Source organism: Arachis stenosperma, chromosome 5 (genome assembly GCF_014773155.1).
Source record: "Arachis stenosperma cultivar V10309 chromosome 5, arast.V10309.gnm1.PFL2, whole genome shotgun sequence".
Taxonomy (NCBI): domain Eukaryota; kingdom Viridiplantae; phylum Streptophyta; class Magnoliopsida; order Fabales; family Fabaceae; genus Arachis; species Arachis stenosperma.
This window is the reverse complement of record NC_080381.1, coordinates 38,739,307-38,764,819: the sequence shown is the minus strand read 5'-3', so window position 1 is coordinate 38,764,819 and position 25,513 is coordinate 38,739,307. Positions and strand designations below refer to the sequence as shown.

Below are 25,513 nucleotides of genomic sequence, written 5' to 3'. Positions count from 1 at the left end.
GGGTCGTCCAAGTAATAAACCTTACGCGAGTAAGGGTCGATCCCACGGAGATTGTTGGTATGAAGCAAGCTATGGTCATCTTGTAAATCTCAGTCAGGTAGATTCAAATGGTTATGGGTGATATATGAATAAAACATAAAACAAGGATAGAGATACTTATGTAATTCATTGGTGAGAATTTCAGATAAGCGTATGGAGATGCTTTGTCCCTTCCGTCTATCTGCTTTCCTACTGTCTTCATCCAATCCTTCTTACTCCTTTCCATGGCAAGCTGTATCTTAGGCATCACCGTTGTCAGTGGCTACAGTCCCGTCCTCTCAATGAAAATGTTCAACGCACCCTGTCACGGCACGGCTAATCATCTGTCGGTCCTCAATCAGGTTGGAGTAGAATCCATTGATTCTTTTGTGTCTGTCACTAACGCCCAGCCTTCAGGAGTTTGAAGCTCGTCACAGTCATTCAATCATTGAATCCTACTCAGAATATGACAAACCTCAATTTGACGGTTTGTTTTGTATTGAATTTAGAGTATTTTGATAACCTTTTGTCACATTTAGCCTAGGAATTAGCATGGTTTTGTTATCTCTCCCTTATTTGTGCTTAAGTGTAAAAACATGCTTTTTAAGCCTTATTTTGATGAATTCTAGTTCCTCTTTGATTCCATAAGATGCCTTGATGTGTTTGCTAGTAATTCCAGGATTGAAATAGGCTAGGCATGGATCAAAGAAAGCAAGGAAGGAAGCATGCAATTGGAGAGAAGCATAAAAAGTCAAAGAAGCAAAGTCAGCCATGCACGCGTACGCGCACAAGGCGCTCGCGCGCACATTGCGGAATCGGCCAAGGACGCGCACGCGTACCGTGCGCGCACGCGTCGATGATCGCACATGACTTCATTAAGGCAACATGTGCCTGGCGATTTTGGAAGGTTTCAACAACCAACTTTGGCGCCAAAATGCATATAAGAGCCAAGGATTGAAGGGGATTGATACACATTCACATCCATAGACTAATTTTAGATCATTAGATAGTTTAGTTTTAGTTAGAAGATTAGTTTTAGAGTTTTAGAGAGAGAAGCTCTCTCTTCTCTCTAGAATTAGGATTAGGTTTGGTTCTTAGATCTAGATTTTAATCTTTGCTTTCTTCTACTTCTACATTTCAATTCTTTGTTGTTAGATTCATCTTCTTCTACTCTTTTATTGTAATTTCCTTTATGTTGTTCTTGTGTTTTGTTGTAGATCTACTTTTGTTTCTCCCATTTTCTTTCAATTCAATAAGAGGTAATTCATAATAATTGTTCTTCTTTGCTTTTCTATTGTTGATCTCTTGCCTTTGTAGTTAGATCTCTCTTTAATTCTTGCAATTTATGTTGTTTACTTTTATTGCCTTTTATGTGTTTGATGAAATGTCTCTTATAGCTATTAGTTAGATTTTGTTTCTCTTGGCCTAGGTAGAGTAATTAGTGACTCTTGAGTTATCTAATTCCTTTGTTGATCGATAATTAGAAGTTGCTAATTGATTTGAATGCCTCTAAAGCTAGTCATTCCTTTGGGAGTTGATTAGGACTTGAGAAATCAAATTGATTCATCCACTTGACTTTCCTCCATGGTTAGAGGTTAACTAAGTGGGAGTAATGAACAATTATCATCACAATTGAGAAGGGTAACTAGGATAGGATTTCTAGTTCTCACATCTTGCCAAGGGCTTTGTTAGTTGTTAGTTTATTTTCATTACCATTTACTTTTCATGCTTCCTATCCAAAACCCCAAAATAATTCTCAACCAATAACAAGACACTTTATTGTAATTCCTAGGGAGAACGACCCGAGGTTTCAATACTTCGGTTTATAAATTTAGGGGTTTGTTACTTGTGACAAACAATCTTTTGTATGAAAGGATTATTGTTTGGTTTAGAAACTATACTTTACAACGAGATTTCATTAGTGAAATTCTAAACCGTCAAAAATCCAATCATCAGAATACCACAGACAAGGTTTAGACCTTCCGGATTCTCTTGAATGCCGCCATCAATTCTAGCTTATACCACGAAGATTCCGATTAAAGAATCCAAGAGATAAACATTCAAGCCGTGTTTGCTTGTAGAACGGGAGTGGTTGTCAGGCACGCGTTCATAAGTGAGAATGATGATGAGCATCACATAATCATCACATTCATCAAGTTGAAGAACAAGTGATATCTTGGACAAAGAACAAGCGGAATTGAATAGAAGAACAATAGTAATTGCATTAATACTCGAGGTACAGCAGAGCTCCACACCTTAATCTATGGTGTGTAGAAACTCCACCGTTGAAAATACATAAGAACAAGGTCTAGGCATGGCCGAATGGCCAGCCCCCATGATCTAAGATAGCATAAGACTAAAGATAGCTACCCAGATGAGAATACAATAGTAAAAGGTCCTATATGTAGAGAACTAGTAGCCTAAGGTTTACAGAAATGAGTAAATGACAGAAAAATCCACTTCCGGGCCCACTTGGTGTGTGCTTGGGCTGAGCATTGAAGCATTTTCGTGTAGAGACTCTTCTTGGAGTTAAACGCCAGCTTTTGTGCCAGTTTGGGCGTTTAACTCCCATTCTTGTGCCAGTTCCGGCGTTTAACGCCGGGCAGTTTTGAGCTGATTTGGAACGCCGGTTTGAGCTATCAAATCTCGGGCAAAGTATGGACTATTATACATTTCTGGAAAGCCCAGGATGTCTAATTTCTAACGCCGTTAAGATCGCGCCAATTGGGCTTCTGTAGCTCCAAAAAATCCACTTCGAGTGCAGGGAGGTCAGAATCCAACAGCATCTGCAGTCCTTTTCAGTCTCTGAATCAGATTTTTGCTCAAGTCCCTCAATTTCAGCCAAAAAATACCTGAAATCACAGAAAAATACACAAACTCATAGTAAAGTCCAGAAAAGTGAATTTTAACTAAAAACTAATAAAAATATACTAAAAACTAACTAAAACATACTAAAAACATACTAAAAACAATGCCAAAAAGCGTATAAATTATCCGCTCATCAGTAACATCAAACCTGATTCCCCTTAAGCAATGTTACTGTTGAAAGCCAAACTTATAATTTGGGATGAGGCTCCAATGGTTAGCAGGTACTGCTATGAAGCACTTGATAAATGCTTGGGTGATATCTTGAGGTTCTCTCCAACATATAGCAAAGATTTGCCCTTTGGAGGAAAAGTGGTTGTACTAGGTGGAGACTTTAGACAAATTCTTTCTGTCATTCTACGAGGATCGAGACAAGATATCGTTCATTCAACTGTGGATTCGTCTTACCTTTGGAAGTTTTGTTAGGTGCTCAAACTAACAAAAAATATGAGACTTTCTGTAGGGACGACTGCTTCAGATCAAGATGAGACAGAACAATTTGGTGAGTGGTTATTAAAAGTTGGTGATGGTCTAATAGGTGACAATATGGATGGTGAATCTGAGATATGTCATCCAGGAGATATTGTTATTCCTTCTTCGGATCAGGCATTTGATGAGTTAGTTCATTTTTCTTATCCAAATATTTTGGAAAACATGTCCTCAAATGATTTTTTCAAAGCAAGAACTATACTGGCTCCCACACTAGACATCGTTGAAGAGGTCAACAACCATCTGATGGCTATCATTTCTGAAGGAAAAAAATTATATCTTAGTTCGGATTCCATTTGTATGGATGAAGAGAATATGGAGAGTCAACTAGATCTCTATGGTCCGATCCTGAATTACTGAATAGCATAAATTGCTCTGGTTTGCCTCCACATAAATTAATACTTGATGAGCGGATAATTTGTACGCTTTTTGGCATTGTTTTTAGTATGTTTTTAGTATGTTTTAGTTAGTTTTTATTATATTTTTATTAGTTTTTAGTTAAAATTCACTTTTCTGGACTTTACTATTAGTTTGTGTGTTTTTCTGTGATTTCAGGTATTTTCTGGCTGAAATTGAGGGACTTGAGCAAAAATCTGATTCAGAGACTGAAAAGGACTGCAGATGCTGTTGGATTCTGACCTCCCTGCAGTCGAAGTGGATTTTCTGGAGCTACAGAAGCCCCATTGGCGCGCTCTCAACGGCGTTGGAAAGTAGACATCCTGGGCTTTCCAGCAATGTATAATAGTCCATACTTTGCCCGAGATTTGATTGCCCAAACCGGCGTTCCAAATCAGCTCAAAACTGCCCGGCGTTAAACGCCGGAACTGGCACAAGAATGGGAGTTAAACGCCCAAACTGGCACAAAAGCTGGCGTTTAACTCCAAGAAGAGGCTCTACACGAAAATGCTTCAATGCTCAGCCCAAGCACACACCAAGTGGGCCCGGAAGTGGATTTTTCTGTCATTTACTCATTTCTGTAAACCCTAGGCTACTAGTTCTCTACAAATAGGACCTTTTACTATTGTATTTTCATCTTTGGATCTTAGATCATCTTTAGATCTTTGAATCTTTGGATCATTTTCGATCTTAGGATCATCTTTGGACATCTAGTTCTTAGATCATTGGGGGCTGGCCTCACGGCCATGCCTAGACCTTGTTCTTATGTATTTTCAACGGTGGAGTTTCTACACACCATAGATTAAGGCGTGGAGCTCTGCTGTACCTCGAGTATTAATGCAATTACTATTGTTCTTCTAATCAATTCAGCTTGTTCTTATTCCAAGATATTCATTCGCACTCAAGAACTTGATGAATGTGATGATTATGTGATGCTCATCATCATTCTCACTTATGAACGCGTGCCTGACAACCACTCCCGTTCTACAAGCAAACAAGGCTTGAATGTTTATCTCTTGGATTCCTTAATCAGAATCTTCGTGGTATAAGCTAGAATTGATGGCGGCATTCAAGAGAATCCGGAAGGTCTAAACCTTGTCTGTGGTATTCTGAGTAGGATTCAATAATTGAATGACTGTGACGAGCTTCAAACTCCTGAAGGCTGGGCGTTAGTGACAGACGCAAAAGAATCAATGGATTCTATTCCAAGCTGATTGAGAACCGACAGATGATTAGCCGTGCCGTGACAGGGTGCGTTGAACATTTTTACTGAGAGGACGGGACTGTAGCCACTGACAACGGTGATGCCCAACATACAGCTTGCCAGGGAAAGGAGTAAGAAGGATTGGATGAAGACAGTAGGAAAGCAGAGAGACGGAAGGGACAAAGCATCTCCATTCGCTTATCTGAAGTTCTCACCAATGAATTACATAAGTATCTCTATCTTTACTTTATGCTTTATTCATATATCATTCATAACCATTTGAATCTGCCTGACTAAGATTTACAAGGTGACCATAGCTTGCTTCATACCAACAATCTCCGTAGGATCGACCCTTACTCGCGTAAGGTTTATTACTTGGACGACCCAGTGCACTTGCTGGTTAGTTGTGCGAAGTTGTGATAAAGAGTTGAGATTGCAATTGAGCATACCATGTTGATGGCGCCATTGATGATCACAATTTCGTGCACCAATACTCAAGGTTGGTGTTCCGGTGATGTTACTGAGGAATATTGAATTATTGACCAATCCAGTGGTCTTTGTAATGGTACAAGGCTACAAGTTAAAAAGCTTGAAAATCATGTCATAGAATGTGAAGTCTTAACGGGTAACAATATTGGTCATATTGCTTTGATTTCAAGAATGAATATGGTACCAACAAATAAAACCGTCCCAGTTATATTCCAACGAAGACAGTTTTCCATAATAGTATCGTTTGCCATGACAATTAATAAGTCTCAAAAACAAACTTTATCTCACGTTGGATTGTACTTGCCCAAACCAGTTTTTACACATGGCCAACTATATGTGGCACTTTCAAGAGTTAAGAGTAAGAGAGGTTTAAAAGTTTTACTTATGTATCATGTAGGAATGTTTGTAAATTCAACCATCAATGTTGTTTATAGAGAAGTCTTTGAAAAAATAGTATTCTAATGTAAATATTTTAATTTTATTTTAAATTCTGTGTCAGTGTATAATTATTTTACCTTAAAAAATATAAAATAATTATTACTCACTTTTTTAAGTTAAACTTTGATTTTGATAATAATTTTTATAAATTTTTTAAAATAATAATTATTTTATATTTTTATTTTAAATATCAAAGCATATAATTTTTTTTTACTTTTATAAATTTTTTCGTGCTGAGCACGGGTTTATACACTCGTTAAAATTAAAATAAAGATTCAATTGTATAAAAAATAATTTATTTTTAATTTAAATTTATAAACTATTGATAAACCACTATTTTATGGTTTATCTTGTGCTCAATTGAGTGGTTTTTATCTACTCTTTACCCACTTATTCATACTATTTGCATGGTTTTATATTTCCTTCTTGATTATGTGCTTTGATTGAAAACATGCTTCTTTGGACTTATATTTGCTTATTATTAATCCTCTCTTATCACCATTAGATGCCTTGATATGTGTGTTAAGTGATTTCAGAGATTACAGGGCAAGAATGGCTTGGAGGATGGAAAGGAAGCATGCAAAAGTGGAAGGAATACAAGAAGTTTGAGAAATTGCTAAGCTATCCAGCCTGACCTCTTCGCACTCAAACGGCTATAACTTTAGCTACAGAGGTCCAAACGACGCGGTTCCAGTTGCGTTGGAAAGCTAACATCCGGGGATTCGATTTGATATATAATTTGCCATAGTTGCTCCGACGCCAGGCGACGCGAACGCGTGACCTGGCCAACACCCAATCCGCGCGGTCGCGTGGACGACGCGGCCGCGTCACTTTTCCGCGACCTGTACGGACCAGAAAGTGCTGGAAGTGATTTCTGGGCTATTTCTGACCCAGTTTTCGGCCCAGAGAACACAGATTAGAGGCTATAAAGTGGGGGAATGCATCCATTCATAAGGAGGCCTCTCATAATTTACTTTTCATGTTTTAGGTGTAGTTTTGGAGAGAGAGGTTCTCTCCTCTCTCTCTCTCTCTCTCTCTCTCTTAGGATTTAGGACTTCTCTTTCTAGAGTGACTCTTGATCCAGGTTCAATATTCCTTTTTCTATTTAAATCTCTCTTTTATATTTTGATTATTCTGAAGCTTTTATTATGTTTGATTGATGTTGCCCAATTGGCTGTTGATGACATTTTTATTTAATGATATTTGAGGTATTTCAGTTTACTATTGCTCTCTTTGATTTATGTTATTGATGTTTCCCATCTGAGGATATTTTCACTCTAGCAATTTTACTTTTTCCCTTTTTGGTTCTCATTAAGAATTTAGTAACTCAACAGTTATTAAACTCAACGTAATTAATAATCGTTATCTTGCTAATTGAGCTGAACCTGAATAATCCCAACCTTTTCTTAGGAAATAATTAGGATTCAAAGGTCAATTTAATTAGTCCCTTAACTTTCCTTTGCCCTGGTAAAGGTTGACCAAGTGGAGTTTAGATTCAACTTTTATTATAGTTGAGAGAGATAACTAAGTTAGACCTCTAAATTCCCTTATCTTGCCAAGAGTTGTTTTATAGCTATTATTTATTTTAATTACCATTTAATTCACTCATCATTTAAATTACTTGCTTCTCACCTTCTAAACCCCGATTACAACCTTTATAACCAATAATAAGAACATACTTCCTCGCATTTCCTTGAGAAGACGACCGAGGTTTGAATACTCGGTTAACAATTTCAAAAGGGGTTTGTTACTTGTGACACCCAAAACGTTTGCATGAAAGGACTTTTGAAGGTTTAGAAACTATACTTGCAACGAGGATTTATCCGTAAATTTCTAGACCACGCAAAAGTTTCTCTCATCAACTATAAACATATATAAAACTTTTTATACTAATATCCAACTGTATATTATATAGTGAAAAATATATTTTTAGATAATACTCATAAAAATTAATTATTTTAATTTTTTGTAATAAAAACTTAATAATTAAATGAATATAGAATTATACAATTTAGATTGTTTTATTTTTTATATAATAAATTGTTACAATTAATTATTAATAAAAGTAAACTCTTTTACTTGATAACAAATAAGATATTCTTATAAAAAAATGATAACTAAAAACTTATGAATTGATTAGTTAAAAACTTATGACTAGAGGTGCATGATATTTTCATTTGAGGAAATACCATACTAACATTTATTTCTTTTTTTGTTATAGTGTGATTTATGAATATGATTAATTAAAATTCTAAGATTCATATAATATCATTAATACAACATAGATATTTTGAAGGTTTTTAACTTAAATATTTATAAAAATTGACTCAATTTTAAAAATATAGTATATCTTTAAATGTGATTTAAAAGAAAAGAAAGTTATCGTTTTCGTTTTTGCCATTTAAAAAGTCTGAAATATCTTACATCAAAATTCTTATTTTCTTCTATACATTGTTTTTCTTATTTAATGAATTATTCAAAATTTTTATTGAATTTTGAAGTTCAACATGTCATAATATATAAAATGTAATTCAAGGAGTTTTTTATTTCAGGATAAACATTAATTAAATATTCAACAATAACCCAATAAAAATAATTAAAAATTAAATAAATAAAGAATAAAATAAAATAATTCTGTAATATTTTATAGGAATAACTATTAATTTCAACTCCATTTCACTTTTTAGTTAATCATACTAATAAAATCTAAAAAATACATGAAAAGTACACAAAGTAGACAAAAATAAAGAATTGTGTTATTTATTTTTTGATTGAAAATTACAAAAATAAAGTTAAAAATATATAAGTTGAAATTGTAATTGAATTTATGTATTTTGTTAGACTGAATTTACAGGCCGAAACTTCTTTGTTGTTGTCATAGACTAAGGTTGAAGAGTAGTTTAATATGGTCCTGCAAACGAGAGGATGAAAGATGTCAAAAACACCAAAGTTATTGAGATTAAGATGGAAGGGTTAAGGGGACAAATGTTTAGTGAAGATGTCAGCTAGCTACCTAGAGGGAATGGGAAGAAGTTTTATCACTCTAACTTGAATTTTTGTCGAACCAAGTGACAATTAACATCTAAATGTTTGGTCCATTCATAAAAAAATGAATTAGCAGTAATATAAAGGACACTCTAATTATCACAATATAAAACTGGTGGGTGGATAGAAGAGATGCGTAAAAATTGTAACATATTTAGTATCCATTGAAGTTCACAAGTTGTGTTGACAAGTGTATAATATTCTGCTTTAGTGGATGAGCGAATAACGGTGATTTGTTTTTTGGTTTTCTAATATATTAAAGAGTTTCCCAAGAAAAAATAATAGCGGCGTGTCTTATATCGATCAACTGAACCATCAAACTTGCGTTTGATGCAATAGACCCATCTACAACTAACCGACTTAACACCTGTAGGGCAATCAACAAGACGCCAAATTTTGTTCAACTCAAGAGCATCCAACTCATCTTTCGTAACACTATACCAATTAGAGTATTAATTGGCGTCCTTAAAAGACATTGACTCAATATCATAATGTAGCGATAAAAGAAACTTATGATGTGAAGATGAAAGAGAAGAAAAAGATATAACTGAAGATAGAGGATACCGACACTTTGGGAAAAGAGATTTGTGGAGTTGAGAGAGAAATTGCACAAATAATTAATCAGAAAGATATACTGGAGGTTGGTGAGTTTGGTCGAAATGACAAGGACAGAATTGTTCAGGTGATAAGAAAGGTGACATGAGATGAAGAGGTGATGAGGAACTAGTGTATGTCTACTGTGAAAGCAAGAGAGAGTGTATAACTTGAAATAGTTTCGGTGGTCATGGGTTCAAGTTGGTTAGTACACGACAGTGAAGAAGAAGAAGAAGTTGTTGGAGAAAGCAAAGAATTAGATGAAAGTGGGTCAATAGGTATGAGTGAGGGTCCAACTGAAAGAAAAAATTTATTTTTGAGAAGGCATGTTTGATAATGTTGGGTTGAATATATAGAATTAGATATTTTGGTAACAAAAGGAAAGATCATTTCATAAAAAATCACATTTTTAGAAATCTCAATCCTTTTACTTTCTAAAACATAAACAATATATCCTTTAAAACCATATTGAAAACCAATAAACATGATAAACCCCACTTTTAGGGTTTATCTTGTATCGATTTCGGGGGTTTTATCAATGATTCCACACGCTTTTCATATGAAAATACACGACTTTGTGTTCCTTTCCTAATTTTTGCCTCATGAATGAAAACATGCTTATTTTGCATTAAACTAGATACATTTCTAATCTTCTCTTGGTGCCATTCGATGCCGTGACATGTGTGTTAAGTGGTTTCAGAATATAGGGCAGGGATGACCCGGAAGAGAGAAGGAGAGTGGGTGCAAAGGAAAGGAGCATGAGAAATTGAGCTTTGGAAACTTCAGCAAGGGCGCGTGCGCGTACTTGGCGCGCCCGCGTGGATTGCGCAGCCAGAAGCCAAAGCCAGGAGCCAAGCTACGAGCCGGCACGTGTAGCAGCTAAGCCATGACCCCCATGGGCGCGTCCGCGTACGTCACGCTTCCGCGCAAACTGCAAGATGCCCCAGTGGCGCGCACGCGTACTTTGCGCGTGCGCGCCGATGCTCGAATATGATTTTTTTAAAGGGTCACGTGACCTGGGCATGGAGACAGTTGGAGATCCCATTTTGGGGAAGTGCCTTGGCAGAAAGAGCTTAAGACCAGGGGTTGAAGGGTTAAGGGACTTTTTGCTCATTTTTAGATTGTTCTAGATATTTTGCTAGTGGTAGTTACACTCTTGGGTAGAAAGAGAGATTCCAACCTCTCATTAGGGTTCATCTTCTTCAAATTCTCAATTCTCAAGCATTCCTTAGTGAGATCTATTGCAATTCTCAGTTTACTTTGTCCATGTTATAGATCTTCTTCTCTAATCTCAATTAATGCTTGTAATTGTTCACTTCTCATAGATCTTAGATTCAACTTAGTAGTTTTGGGTTCTATCAATTCCTTGCAAAGTTCATTTCTATTGTTGTTCTTTGTTGATTGTTGTTAAATTCTTGTGTTGAAGCACTTTCAATTCTAATTTCTTCTCATTCTTACTATGTCTTTCATCCTTGCTCATCAATTGTTTGATAAAATGCCAACACTAGTTATGGAGTAAAAGTTTCTTACTTGGCATAGGGTTTGGAGCATTAGAAAAAGTTGAATAATTTATGTCAATTGTTGATTGGAAATTAGGAATTGCAAATTGACTTGGAGTGCACTAAAGCTAGATTTCCCTAGGGTAAAACTAGGACTTGTGACTCAAGTTAGTTACTCTCATTTGACTTTCCTCTATACCTAGGGGTTAACTAAGTGAAGCAAGGCTTAATTGTTATCATCATTGAAGGAAACTATAATGATAGAATTTCTAATGCCAACCCTAGGCTAAGTCTTCTAATATTGCTTGTTTGTCATCCACTTTCACTAAACTTCAAAAGAATCATAACAAGGCTTCCTAATCAATAATATGCATTCTCTAGCAATTCCAAGGAAGGACGACTCGGGAGACTAATACTCTCGGTTATAGAATTGTAGGATTGTTTGATGCGAAGTTTGAATGTCGATTAGACTATAATCACGATTACATCCATTATTGAATTCTATATCGGCATGTTAAATTTTGTTTATCAAAATGGCGCCGTTGCCGGGGATTTGCAATGGTGTTATGTTATTGGTTATTGTACATATGTGAATATTGTGAATAGGTTTATCTTTTGTTTGTTTCTTAATTTTTGTTAGTTTTATTTTGTTCTCTCACTATGAATTCTCACTTTGGCTTTGAGTTTGGTTCTAATTGTGTTGTAGGAAATATGCACTTCAATGATAACATGTACCAAGGATGGAACCAACAAAGATGGGAGGAGCCTCAAGGAATTGATCACTCCTATTGGCAACAACCTCCGGATACTTATAGGTATAATTTCCATCCTAATGCATGTCAATTTAACGGTTATGATGACTCTTTTTGTGACACTCAACAACCACCATCATATGCCTATGAATCTCATCCTCAACATGAACCTCAACCATTCTCACAAGCCTTTCATTACCAAACACCGCCCTATGATCCATATCCATCATATGACCAAACCTCCATACCATACTCTTATGACTGTTATGAGCAAGAACCCTCAGAACCACCACAACCCTATCAAAATTACTCCCAAGAACCACCTCAATACACACAATCTCCACAACCTTACCAAGAAGAACCACCTTCCTATTATGAACCCTCTCTCCAAAATAATGAACCTTCATATTCACCCAAAACCCCAAAATAACTCACAACCAATAACAAGACACTTTATTGTAATTCCTAGGGAGAACGACCCGAGGTTTCAATACTTCGGTTTATAAATTTAGGGGTTTGTTTTAGTGACAAACAACTTTTTGTATGAAAAGATTATTGTTTGGTTTAGGAACTATACTTGCAACGAGAATTCATCTGTGAAATTCTAAACCATCAAAAATCTAATCATCAAAACACAGCCTTTTTTATTCTTGGGTCAAATTTTGATTTATTTGTCATTAGTGTAGAAATAAAACATAAGCATCCAAAAACTTTAAAATCATGATAATTTGGTGGATGATTAAATAAAACCTTAAATAGTATTTTAAAATTAATTACAGATAATGAACCTCTATTCATTAAATAAACAACATGTTTAATAGTATAAAACCAAAAAGATGATGGTAAATTAGATTAAAATATAAGAGCACGATTTATATTTAAAATATGTTGATGCTTGTGTTTTACCCTTTTATTTTATTGGGGAGTTTCAACATAACTACGTTGATGAATAATGCCATTTGAAATATAAAAATCATGTAAAATGAATTTTGGTCAATTATCATAATAGACAGCTTTGACTTGAGAGTTGAATTGTGTTTCAACTCAAGTAATAAAATTCTTTACATAATTTCGCACTTTTCCTTTTGATTTTAATAAAATAATCATATAAAGCGACTAAAATCATCAACAGTAGTAAAAAATACTTATGATTATGAATAGAATTTTGTCGAAACGGACCCTAAATATCAAAATGTAATAAATCAAAATTTGCATTAGCTTTGTTAAAACTTTGAGAAAATGAAAGTTTCTTTTACTTAGAAAGATGACAAATGTCACAAGTCTCATCATGATGCATAGAAATAAAAAAAAAATGTTTATGTAAATGATTGAGTCTTTGTCCAGAAAGATATCTTAAACAAAAATGTCATATATTTAAAGGTGTAATGGGTGGGATTGGATGAAATTTGCGGAATGTGTAGTGGATGAATTTTTACTGAAATTGGGTTCAATGATATATAATTCCTTTCTTATTCTGCCCAAATCAATCGTAGCTAAATTATTGGCCAGTAGAGTGTAAAAAGAAGATAAAAAAGTGAGTACACATTTGAGTGCGGAAGTAATTTTTGATATGGAGATAATATTAAAATTAAAATGAGGTAAATAAAAAATATCATGAAGAATTAAGAATGGTGAAAATTGAACAATGCCTTTTTAAAAAATAGTAATTTGAGAGCCATTTGTTAAATGAACAATAATAAAAAAAATTTGTGTGTAAGAAATAAACCAAGACAAATTTGATGCAATGTGATGTGTGACACCAAAATCAATGATCCAAGTACTGAAAAAACAAAAATAATAATTGTTTTTGAAGGATGGATTTTTTTATTGGAAGAATGATTGTTTTTAGTTTTGCAATCTAGAGGATGAGCTTCAACCTTTTTTATAAATGTCATGAGAGAAGAGTGTTGGGCTAATGAGATATTTAAAAGAGGCTCCTGACGAAGTTGCTGATGTGTTTTTTCTCCTTGACTTAGGATAGAGTAGAGAGATAAAGGGACAACGGCAGTGTTAATGGAAGAATGATCATTCACTATGGGAAGGGAATTGAAAGAATTTTATGATCTAAATTAGTTAGTTTATACATGAATGTTAGTAGAGCTCAAAATCGAATTCTAATATCATAATAAAACTAAAAGAATATATGAAAATACACAAAGAATATGCAAAGATAAAAGATTGTATTATGTAATTTTTGATTGAAAAATTATAAAGATAAAGCTAAAAATATATAAACCAAAATTATAATTAAATTTATGTATTTTGTTAGGTTGAATTTGTGGATTAGTATAAAAATTTTTATTATTGTCATAGACTACTATAAAAGAATAATTTAATACATATTCTAAAATTACAACAAACAATCAAACAAGTAAAATAGCTAATATTTAAAGCAGCATCGAAAAAGTTAAACCAATGTTTAAGTTAACAGATAAAACAGAAATTAATAAATTGACAAGCTTCATAGTAAGTAACTGAAAAAGGATCGAATAAAAATTAAATGTGATGATCATGAACTCACCTTTAAATTCTCATCACTTTATTGTTGATTTTATCTATGTCGAAAATTTTTATGTAATTATATTTATAATTTACGTGATATTATTAATAATTAAAATTATGAGATAATTTAATAAATTTAATTAAATTATTATTTAATTATTTTTAATTATTAATTTTAGATGAAGATAATTCTATGTAAATTTTTATATCAATAAATACTACATATTAGTTAATATGTACCATTTAAATACTCGGAATATATCTACTTTTGCTTTTTCTTGAGATATACTCAAATTATAGACTATATATCCACTTCCTCCCCATAGCATATGTCCTTATCTTTCTTATCAACTCATAACAATAGTCCACCTTTTTATATATAATTCTCGATCCCTTGTCATAATTGAAAAATCCAGAAGAAACTACCCAACAACTTCCACATACTTTCACACTCTGTTCATGACACGAATTTATACTAGCGACCTTATTGGCATGTATGTAACAATACCAAGTTACCAACCTACCATTGAGTCTCCTTTTTTTAATTCTTTGGTAGCTTGAAAGCAATGAAGAGTTAGAATAGTAAATAAATAATTCTTTACATACACTAAAACAACAACAATCACGAGTCATCTATTATTGAAATACAGTTTAATAGCAAAATTCTACGACATAAGAAATACAAATACTCTACATATATAGGATATATAGCTGATGATAACAGTGATTGAAATTGAATGTAACATAATACATTTTTGTTAAAAGAGAAAATTATATTGCTTATGTATACAATAATACCTTCGTATAAAATTATTGTATATACACAACAGGTAATTACTTTAATTTGCACATATTTGCTAGAAGTTATTTCAAGGATATGTAAAAAGGAGAAAATACTTTTTACACCAAATCCGTAAAAGTAAATATATAATTTGGCTTTTATCCATTTTTATGATAGAACTACTGCATGGTCGTCCTTAATAAAAAATGATATAGTAATTTCTAATTAATTATTTTTAAGACATCTAATTTTTCACTCAAAACGATGTTATTTAAGGGATTGAATAAATATAGCCTCTGATTTTTACAAAAAAAATTAATATCATTTTGGACTTAAAAAAATCGATATGACTTACAAAGTTAATGGCTAAAAATTATTTATTTATTTTTAATTTTTTATTAAAGACCGTATAATATTTTGTAGAGACGGAAAAAGACCTAGTAATATATTTACTTAACTCTTAAACCCTCTTTATTAGTACTATCTAGTGTTTTTTCTAGTAATCTATTTACTACTTATCTCTTAAACTCTCTTTATTAGTATTATCTAGTGTGGATTTGTCCCTTTTTTTTTAGTTAGTTAGAGAGTAGATAAGATGAGAGTTAGACAAGAGATGAAAAGTAAAAAAAAAAAAAAAAAAAATTGAGAAGACAATTTATAAAATAGTTAAACAAAATTTATAAGTAACGATCTCTTTTTAAATATGATACATAATAAAATTTATTAATAGCTATTGTTTGATCTATATAATCAACTTCACTTAATAAGACAAAATTTTATTATTGTTATTGTATTAGTAATCCAAAAATATAGTTTGTGAAAAACGAATAAAAATAAAAACTTGACAATGTCATTATGTCAGGAATACGTTAGGAAGAACATATATTTTTTTGTGACTAAAAAGAACATATATACAAATAAACAACGAAATTACTTAATTGATTTTATTAATAGTAAAATTAGAATGATAGTGATAGATTGATAAATAAATAAACTAAAATAAAATAGCCAACAAAATATAAATATGTATTATATTAAATAATTTATTCAAATATATAAAATAATTAAATAAAATATTATTTTAATTGGTAACTTTTAGATTAAGTTATAATTTTTTTAATATTTGATATATTTTATTTTTATTTTAAATATTTTATTTTGGTCATATTGTCATAATTAAATTTTTTTAAAAATATTTTTTTCATTATATTATTTTTGGATAACGACAAAAATTATAATTGTAGTAAGAAAAAGTCTAGGGGCCAGCAATTTTATTGCATTTTAGCCGGCATGTAACCAGCAGAGAAATCTGAGCCATTAGATGAAATCTCACACCAATCTCACACCATCAAATTATCATTAATGACTAGTTGATGGCTACCAATCACAAATGTTACTGACCCCTAGTATTATAGAATGATAGTTGCAGTAATTTTAGAGCAAAAATGACTGAATAATAAAAAAAATAAAAAATAAGTTTTTTAAACAAAAGTTTTTAATTATGGCTAAAAAATTAAAATAAAACGAAATAAAACATTTCAAATATTAAAACAAAATTAAAACTTAATTTAAAAGTAAAATATTACAGCAATATTTTATCTCAAATTATTTAATAAAAAATACTAAATAGTTATCATAATTTATTATTTTTGACCATTAATTAATTTTTTACAGACTAAAATATATTAAATTATTCTACTAAAAAGACTTAAATTAATAAATAATTAAATATAATAACCAAAAATAATAAATTTTCGATAATCTTTTAGGATTTCTCTTATTTAATATCTCTTAATTAGTATTGACGTTAGTCAGCTTAAAATAAGCACATCATCATCAAACAATAATGGCACGGAGAGTATAATATATATGGAGTTATACAGGCACAGAAAAAATTGAAAGTCACGCACTTCCCGCATAGCCATATAGCTCAGTGTCCAGCTTCGCCTAACCGTTTTTCCGTTAATGGAGTTTTTCACCAAGGCAAAAGCCGTTAAGCTCCGTAGCCACCTCGACAAGTACCTCGTGGCGGACCGGGACCTCGAGAAAGTCCACCAGAGCCGAAAAGGCGACACAAGAAGGGCCAAATGGATCGTTGAAGTCGTGAATGATGACGACATCAACGGCGGCGGCGGCAGTCACCGCGTCCGGCTGAAGAGCTGCCACGGGAGGTATCTTGCCGCTACGGAAACCCCTTTCCTCCTTGGGATGACCGGAAACAGGGTGGTCCAGGCAGAGTTTGACAACAGCCTCAGTTGGAAGTTCGAGTGGGAACCGGTTCGAGACGGTTTCCAGGTCAGGCTCCGGAGCTGGTGCGGGAAGTTTCTCAGAGGGAACGGTGCGACTCTTCCGTGGAGGAACACCGTCACTCACGACGACCCTGTTTCAGGAATTTCAAGTGTATGTTGAAACAGAATCTGTTATCTTATTACTTCACGACATTTGCACTCAAAACTCAAATCAGTACGATGTATTTATATATAGAACCATATTAAGTGTACATTAAAATAAATAAAAATTGCTTTTGGTAGGTAATTTTAGTGTATAAATAATATTTTTAATTTACATATATTATTATAATTATGGTGCCTAATTGGATCTGTTTCGGCACTAGTAGTTCAATTCGAGTAGTTCTTATCAATTTTGATCTTCCCTTAAATAATTTATCTGTTACGTACACAGGGTTGGGTCCTATGGGATGTTGAGGCCGTGGAATTGCCGGAAGAAGAGGAAGATGATGAGGTGGATGAGTATGCTTCTTTGGCTTTCTCCGATGAGTTTTTCGCCCCTTCAGACCCGCCGTCGCCGATGTCCGTTTTCTCCCTCAAGTCTCCGCCAGTGAGGCAGGCCTCCAAGTTGGGTCAGGTGCGTACGTGTACTTTTTTTACGTGTTGATTTAATTGCTGTTTGATTTTTCCATTCTTCATTGATTGAATTTTGATTTTATTTCCCCTTTATTTGGTTTTCCTTTCATGGAAAACTTTTATAAGTTGTGAGATTGTTTGGAAATTATGGGCTTTTGAAGTCCTTAACCAATTTGATTTGAAAATTCTAAAAGGATGATTTCATTGGGTACATGCATTATTTACTCACGGCAAGTATTAATTATTGATGATTTTTGAAAAGGACAACTCTATAGACCAACATTTTTAACAGACAAACAAAAAAAAAAAAAAAGAAGAAAATTAACTATAAAATTAACGCAGACCAACAATTTTCTAAATATTTTTCAGAGTAGCAAGGTTTACGGATAAATTCATATGTGAAAATCCTTGTAGATGTAGTGTCAGCCTAGGAATAACTCTTTCATCTAAAAATGTGAATGTTTCACATCCGGGAATCATGATCATAGATAATCCTTTTCTTTAAAATTTGGCCCAACTCGTAAGACACAGTATAATCCATCTACCATAAGTTAACTTTCTCTTTTTACTATTTAGGTAAGATCGCCTCTAAACATTCTCTAACAATACAACTGTGTAAACTAACACTGCTTAGATACCGGTTCTTTTTTTAATTTCTTCCGAAGAACCACATCTTTCATTTAATTGATTGCGATATGGTTGGATTATTATGAAACAGTTATTATATATGTTGCTTCATGTCTTCACCAACCTTACTCCACTATAAAAAATGTGTCACCTCACAAGACAATTCACACATACACACGCGAAATGTTTTCACACTCTTTAATAAACTAACAGACGCCCTACCATTAAGATGGCAACACGAAAGTAGGGGGTCGTTTAATTTTCTCTCTAATAATAATATTTTCTTTTAAGCTTATTGTTAATTCTACATACTATATATTATTACGCTTTTATTTTCGGCAGCACCAACTTTAATTTGATATTTGATCTTAATAAGAAGGATTAAAGGAAGTATACTTTTGTTAGGGAAACTAGATTATGATTTTGAAGGAGTAAACAAAAAAATTAAACACACTTATGGTATTGCAGCCCATTTCTTCGATCTTTTCTATAAGGCATTTGAATTTCTTATAAAACGGATTAAATTAAAGGAAAGAACAGTTCGATTAGTATGGAATACTTAGGAGAGTATAAGTACTATGTCCTACGCGTGTATATACTTGTCAAGTTATTATAGGTCTACGTCAACATGTCAATTTTGGTAGATGAAAAATATTAAAAGTGAGAACGCTAGGACCTTGACCAATTCTGATTTCTCTATACAGCTATGGCCGAAACTTTTAAAGAGGCGTTTTCTTGTGAATTCATATAAGGATTAGAGCGTATTCACGCGTCAAAACGGGTTATGACTTATGATTACATGCTTGTTTGGATGTCATTAAGTTGATAAAAAAAATTTTTTAATAATTTTTTTTTTATTTTTTAGTGTGTATAATATATTTTTAATAATAAAAAAATAGAAAAATAAGAAAAAAGTTATAATTTATATTTTTTTAAAGATTTTTTAAAAAAAATACTTTTACATAATAAATAAATAAAAAGTGCTTTTATATAGTTATACCTAAATATAATTGACAAATAAAAAAATTTTTTATATAAGATATTTAAACATAAAATTAATTTTATTTTTATAAAATTTTAAAAAAATAATTAAAAAAAATTCTTAGAAGTTCACTTAAACAAATCTTACAACTTGTTTACTATGGTTTCTGATTTTATTTTTTTGTTTCTATTATAAAATATTTATGTGTTGTTTTTTACACATTTTTCAATAAAATATTCAAAACCATTAAAATAATGAAAATTTTTATAATAAAATAATTAAAATTTTCACAACAACATAATTAAATTTTTACTGGAAACCAAAATTGAACAATTATTATATTTTTGTAATTTTATTTCTATTTTAATTATAAATGTAAATCTAATTTAATCATATTATTTATAAAATTTGATCATAAATATTATTTTTGGACCAACTAGAAAGGATATATAGATGTGTATTTAAATTAAATGTTTTTATAATTTATGCATAACGATTAGTAATACATGCTATAAGAAATGGAATCAATAGAAAGAAACAAAATGGGATAAGGGTTGGCTTTGGGAGTGTACAAAGTGTTGATCAATACTATCTATCCTATATATATTAGAATAAAATAAAATAAAATGTGGATAAATAAAATATCAGAAATTGTATGTTCTCTCTAGAAAGAAAAATTTGGTGCAAGATTGTCCATTTGTGTTTATCAGAGGACATGGCATGCAAACGTTAGTCTCATGGTTTCCAATGCATTAATTAATAGTCATGAGAAAAATGTCCATAGCTTCTGCCTCAAGTATTATTGTTGTTTCTTTGTCTTCCTTCCGATCCGTTCTTGTGTTGGTCTTTCATTAGTCATATGTCTCTTTCTTTATCCCTTTTCCTTAATTTTTTAGTTGCGGCTATACCCTAGAAGCAACCATAAGCCATACCATAAGTTGCCACTGGCATACCATTTTAATTCTCCCTCCTTCTAGGTTTCTTTCTTTGGGATTATCAAATACGCCAGACAGCGACAAAAACAGCACTTTAATTTGTTTTGGTTCATTGGATAGTGGATACCATTATAGTACAGGATATCCAAGATTGACCGTTTATTGAATTGGGCTGACTCACCAATCCTATCTTACACTTTTTTGGGGTCATGGGGCCTAATTAAATAATAATAAATAAATATGAGTTGGTTTGGGCTCCACTGAATTGGTCTCTGTTAAAATATGTAACCTATCATCTATATGGCATTATGGGTTATGTTGGAATTAGATAAAGTTTTTCAAATTTAGTTTCACCCAATAAAAACTCAATTGATGAACTCACTCTTATAAATGAATTTGTCATCCAAAATAAAATAAAATTAATTTTACTATATTAGAAATTTCGCATTAACTTGATTTATAGAAGTAATTATTAGTGTCATATGTTTCAGTAACTATATTTACCATAGTATTTTAAAAATGAATTATTATTATTAAAACTAAAATAATTTTTTTATTATTAAACAGTGTTTTTAAAAACATATTATTTAAAAAAATATTATCAAAATATATAAAAAAATGTAACTTTAATTTTAACCATACTTATATAATCACCATAGCTATCATAATCATATTAAAATTCATATATAGACTTAAAAGTTAAGTATGGTATCTGGCTTCCAGCTATACCTAATGATTTCCTGAAAGAGGTTTTTAACTAGATCCAAAGCACCTCCATATAAAATTATAAATGTTTAGGCTGAGAAAGTCATTTTTCCTAACTCTGCCTGATCAAGAGTGTCTCCAATCCCTACCGCTACAAATGAATGAACAACCTTGTCCTAAGTCCTAGCTTTATTTCCATTTATACTTATATTTATATTATTTTATTTAATACGAATTAAACCAACATTTAAGGGAAAAGAAAAAGTAGCACACCTTTCTCTCTAGAATTCGGAATAAGAATGAAACGGTATACTGTGCCAAGCCTTGTGAGGATAATATTGCGTCGCACCACACGGAACTTGAATTGAATGAAGGAAGATGGAAATACCCGATCTGCACGTGTAATGACCCAACCGTGTCTTTCAGTTGCCACCTATGACTGTTTCTTATTTCACCACATGTGCACCCATAAACATCCTCAAACCTGGCACATATACTTTTACCATGAATAAAAAATTACGGTGCACACACCACTACTGGAATTAAGAAAAAAAAAAAAAAGCAGTGCTACTAAAATGGATACTAATGTAAGAGTTTAAATGTTATATCTTGATTACTTAAGTTATTCAATTAAAATGTTGTCTTAGATTTTTAAATTAGTTGGTAGTTAATTTTTATGTGATAACTGATAATACATGTTAAAGAACATTTATACTAAAATTATTCATAAAATTTAAATCCATATTTTTAATCTCAACGTAAAATTTAAGTATATTTTATAACTTTAGCAATTAAATCCAATAAATAAATATTTTTTGTTGTTTAATAAATATTTCATTTTAGGAATAGTTTGACTGCCTAGTAAGAATTATTAAACACAAATAAATAGCTTAAATATTCACTTTAACATTATTTAAAAAATTAATTATTTCACAAAGCATGAGCCATGAACTAGTCACTTTTGTTAAAATAAAAAATTAATAAAATGGTTCACATCTTCATTGAATTACAGTTTTAATCGGTATTTTATTATATTTTATTTCGTTTAAATAAATTAAGCATAAAATAAATTAAAATAATTTTGTTAAAATAAAAATTATAAAAAAATATTCATTACTATTTTAAAATTATATTTACACTAAAAATTATTTTAATGAATCTTTGACAGATTAATTAATTAATGTATGTTAAATCTACAATACCAAATATTTCATTATTATTAGAAAAATATCTAAAAATAATAAAATTTATTTTTTATCATTACTTTTAATTATTAATCTAATATTTTATTAACATCTTTTTAATTTATATTTTTAAATAATAATAACTAAATAGTGAAGATCAATAAATTCATCCTCTTATTATTAGTGCCACATCATCGTGTTTTGCAACCCATAAATACTCACACCAGTTGCCATTTTAAAGCAACTCATCATTCTTTTCTCACCTCCAAAACCACAAAAAAGACCTTTCACTTCATTCACAGCAAAAGAAAACAAGAACAAACTCATTACTACTTACTTATTTTCCTTTAATTTCAACAACAATATATATTAAGTATTAACTGCGGCAACACAAACATGCAGAAAACGACCTCAAACAACAAATTCCGAAACGGCATGGATTTCTTCCGGCACGCAAAGGCGGTGCGCCTCCGCAGCCACCATGACAAGTATCTCATAGCGGAGGACGACGAGGAAACCGTTACGCAGGACCGCAACGGTGCCTCAAAGAGTGCCAGGTGGCACGTAGAGTACGTGGACAGTTACGACAACATAATCCGCCTCAAAAGCTGTTACGGAAAGTACCTAACCGCCTCAACAAACCCGTTCCTCCTTGGCATGACGGGGAGGAAGGTTCTCCAGACGCTACCTTCCAGATTGGACTCTTCAGTTGAATGGGAACCGGTTAAGGACGGTGGGCGCGTGAAGCTGAAGACGCGCTATGGGAACTTTTTGAGGGCAAATGGTGGTGTTCCTCCGTGGAGGAACTCCGTGACTCATGATATTCCGCATAGGACGGCCACACAGGATTGGGTTCTTTGGGATGTTGATGTGGTGGAGATTCATGTTCGTCACTCTCCGACGACTCAGAAGAATGAAGAGATGGCGGCGGTGCTGGAGAATCTCAAGCAGCCTTCTGCTCCGCCGTTGCCGAGGGCGGAGGAGGAGGAGGAGAATCTTGATGAGAGGTTTGGAATGAGCAACGCCCCGTCATCTCGTAAGCACGCCAAGTCTGGAACCTTCTTGAGGCAGGTATGAGTTTTAAGTTTCAACTTGCAAAATCTTTTTTTTGTTGGAATTGGTTAAATTTTATTTCATTTTTGTGAAAAGTTATTAAATCATGAGAGAAGTCTTTGCTTTGTGTATGAGTTATATAAGATTTTTATATGGAAAATGTTATTTGTAAGCTTAATTTTGTGTCTAATGGTTAGTCATTTTTTATTCCGTAATACCGTATATATGATTTTTTTTTACTTTTTATATATATTTATATTAAAAAATTACATTATTTCTTGTTTGTTATTATTTTTTATGTAATAATAGATGCGTCAAGTACTTAAAGTTATGAATTTTACTTTGGAAACACGCATTTCAAGTATTATTTCTTATTCAAAATACTATTTATGTATTAAAATTCGATTATCAAATTAGTTATTATATATTTATTATAAATATATTTTATTTAATTTATTTTTTAATGTGTATTCTATAAAAATAACTTATTTTCGATATATACTTAGCATGGTTGTTTCTGATTAGATAATAAAATTATGAAAAAATTTAGGAAATCAAATAGGGATATAACTAAATAATCAATTCTCTTTTATTTTTAATTTTAAAATTAAAAAAATTAAAGTAATGGAGGTTTTTTTTATAATAAATTTATTTTTCAACTAATGGACTCCAAATTAACTCATTCCTAGTTAGTTTCTAGTGGGATCGAAACACTATATTCTAAATTATATATAGATGTCTCCACGCATAAATTATTATTACATAAAGATGAAGAACAATCACGAAAATTATGCATTTTGATGTAAATGGTACCTAGCTAGCTAGTTATAAGAATTTGTTTGATTGTATTGTATTGCTTCCGGTTTTTGCTAACATTCATGTTTGGTTTTTGATCAGTGGAGTAATATGAGTGGCGGGTCGTCACCCAAGGTGGAAGGTAGAACCATATACTACCATGTTGCTGAAGACAATGGAGAAGTAACTGATGAAGGTGCAGGGTATTCCTTGAATTTCAAGGGTAATGGAGTTGAAGAACTAACTCGTAAGTTTGAGGAAGAGACAGGTCTAGAGGGTATCATTGTGTGTAATAGGAGTCCATTGAATGGAAAACTATATCCTCTTCGCTTGCAGCTTCCTCCAAACAATGTCACCATGCAAGTTGTCCTTGTTCTTCCTTATTCACAAGGTATATATGTATCTTCAATTTCTTCTTTGACTATCTCTTTTCTTTCTTCATGTTTAATCTTGAATTCTGCATGCCTAATTGATCCATTCTCATCAACATGCTTTCCAACTCATTTGTTGTTCTGTTCTGTTTTCCAACCTACATTGGTTGGCAACTAAGAATGAATTATTTTCTTATTTTTTGCATCCCTAGCTTTCCCAAACATATAATTAACTGAATTTGCATGTCAAGCTTATACTAGCTTGAATGCTTGCATTGCACATTAGAATACCTTTTGTTCCATATATTTTGTTTACCTTAGCTTAACATTTGCTTTCTTTTGTGTTTATTTTTTTCAGTGGCAAGAGACTTTGAGGCACAAGGTTTAATTTGAGAAGCCTATGATTATTATTATTATTGCAGCACATCAAGGCCTATATTATCCGTATGTATATACTGATCATTGCATTTATGAAGCAAAATTCATCAAGGCCCTTTGGAAGCTGAGGATTGAAATTATTGTAGGCAATGAAACAGATCATCATTACTGCAATATCAATTCATCAATGGCATCCAATGGATCATCGGGGGTTCTGATGGTAGATTTTGTTTGAAACTTCTCTATTTCATTAGGTTTAGATTTAAGTATAAGCATGATCTTCATTTGGATTCAGGATTTTGTATTGCTTGAAGGCCTTGTATTTTTTAAGTATTTTTTTGGTGATTCGTGATTTTTCTCTAGGCAGTGGTCATAACTCATAAGGCATGTAAATATAAGTTTTGTCAGAAATTAGAGGCAGACTTTGGTGAAAAAGGAGAATTAAGTAAGTTTGTTATATCCTGCGGAATTGCGGATGCTCTTCTTTCTATATCATAAATATTTGATTATGATTTGTAGACTCTACAAGAATTAAAAATAAATAAAA

The 25,513-nt window shown here is 32.1% G+C and overlaps 2 protein-coding genes across 2 annotated transcripts; both read left to right on the top strand.

The window, feature by feature from the left end:
* Nucleotides 1–3,330: 3,330 nt before the first annotated feature.
* LOC130980724 (uncharacterized) lies at nucleotides 3,331–3,732 on the top strand. Its single transcript, XM_057904374.1, has one exon. It carries the CDS (start codon nucleotides 3,331–3,333, stop codon nucleotides 3,730–3,732), a length of 402 nt encoding a protein of 133 aa, XP_057760357.1.
* Nucleotides 3,733–16,909: 13,177 nt separating this feature from the next.
* LOC130979849 (uncharacterized) lies at nucleotides 16,910–25,425 on the top strand. The gene is made up of 5 exons (XM_057903393.1): nucleotides 16,910–17,472; nucleotides 17,755–17,937; nucleotides 22,772–23,440; nucleotides 24,320–24,608; nucleotides 24,947–25,425. The coding sequence occupies exons 1-5, from the start codon at nucleotides 17,038–17,040 to the stop codon at nucleotides 24,979–24,981; spliced, it is 1,611 nt and encodes a 536-aa protein (XP_057759376.1). The 5' UTR covers nucleotides 16,910–17,037; the 3' UTR covers nucleotides 24,982–25,425.
* The last annotated feature ends 88 nt before the right edge of the window (nucleotides 25,426–25,513 follow it).

What these genes read in the sequence shown, in the direction of transcription:
- LOC130979849 (XM_057903393.1), top strand. Translation starts at nt 17,038, where the DNA reads ATGGAGTTTTTCACCAAGGCAAAAGCCGTTAAGCTCCGTAGCCACCTC. An exon ending in AGGCCTCCAAGTTGGGTCAG is followed by an intron (nt 17,938 to 22,771) that starts GTGCGTACGTGT and finishes ACAAACATGCAG; the next exon opens with AAAACGACCTCAAACAACAA. An exon ending in CTGGAACCTTCTTGAGGCAG is followed by an intron (nt 23,441 to 24,319) that starts GTATGAGTTTTA and finishes GTTTTTGATCAG; the next exon opens with TGGAGTAATATGAGTGGCGG.
- LOC130980724 (XM_057904374.1), top strand. Translation starts at nt 3,331, where the DNA reads ATGAGACTTTCTGTAGGGACGACTGCTTCAGATCAAGATGAGACAGAA.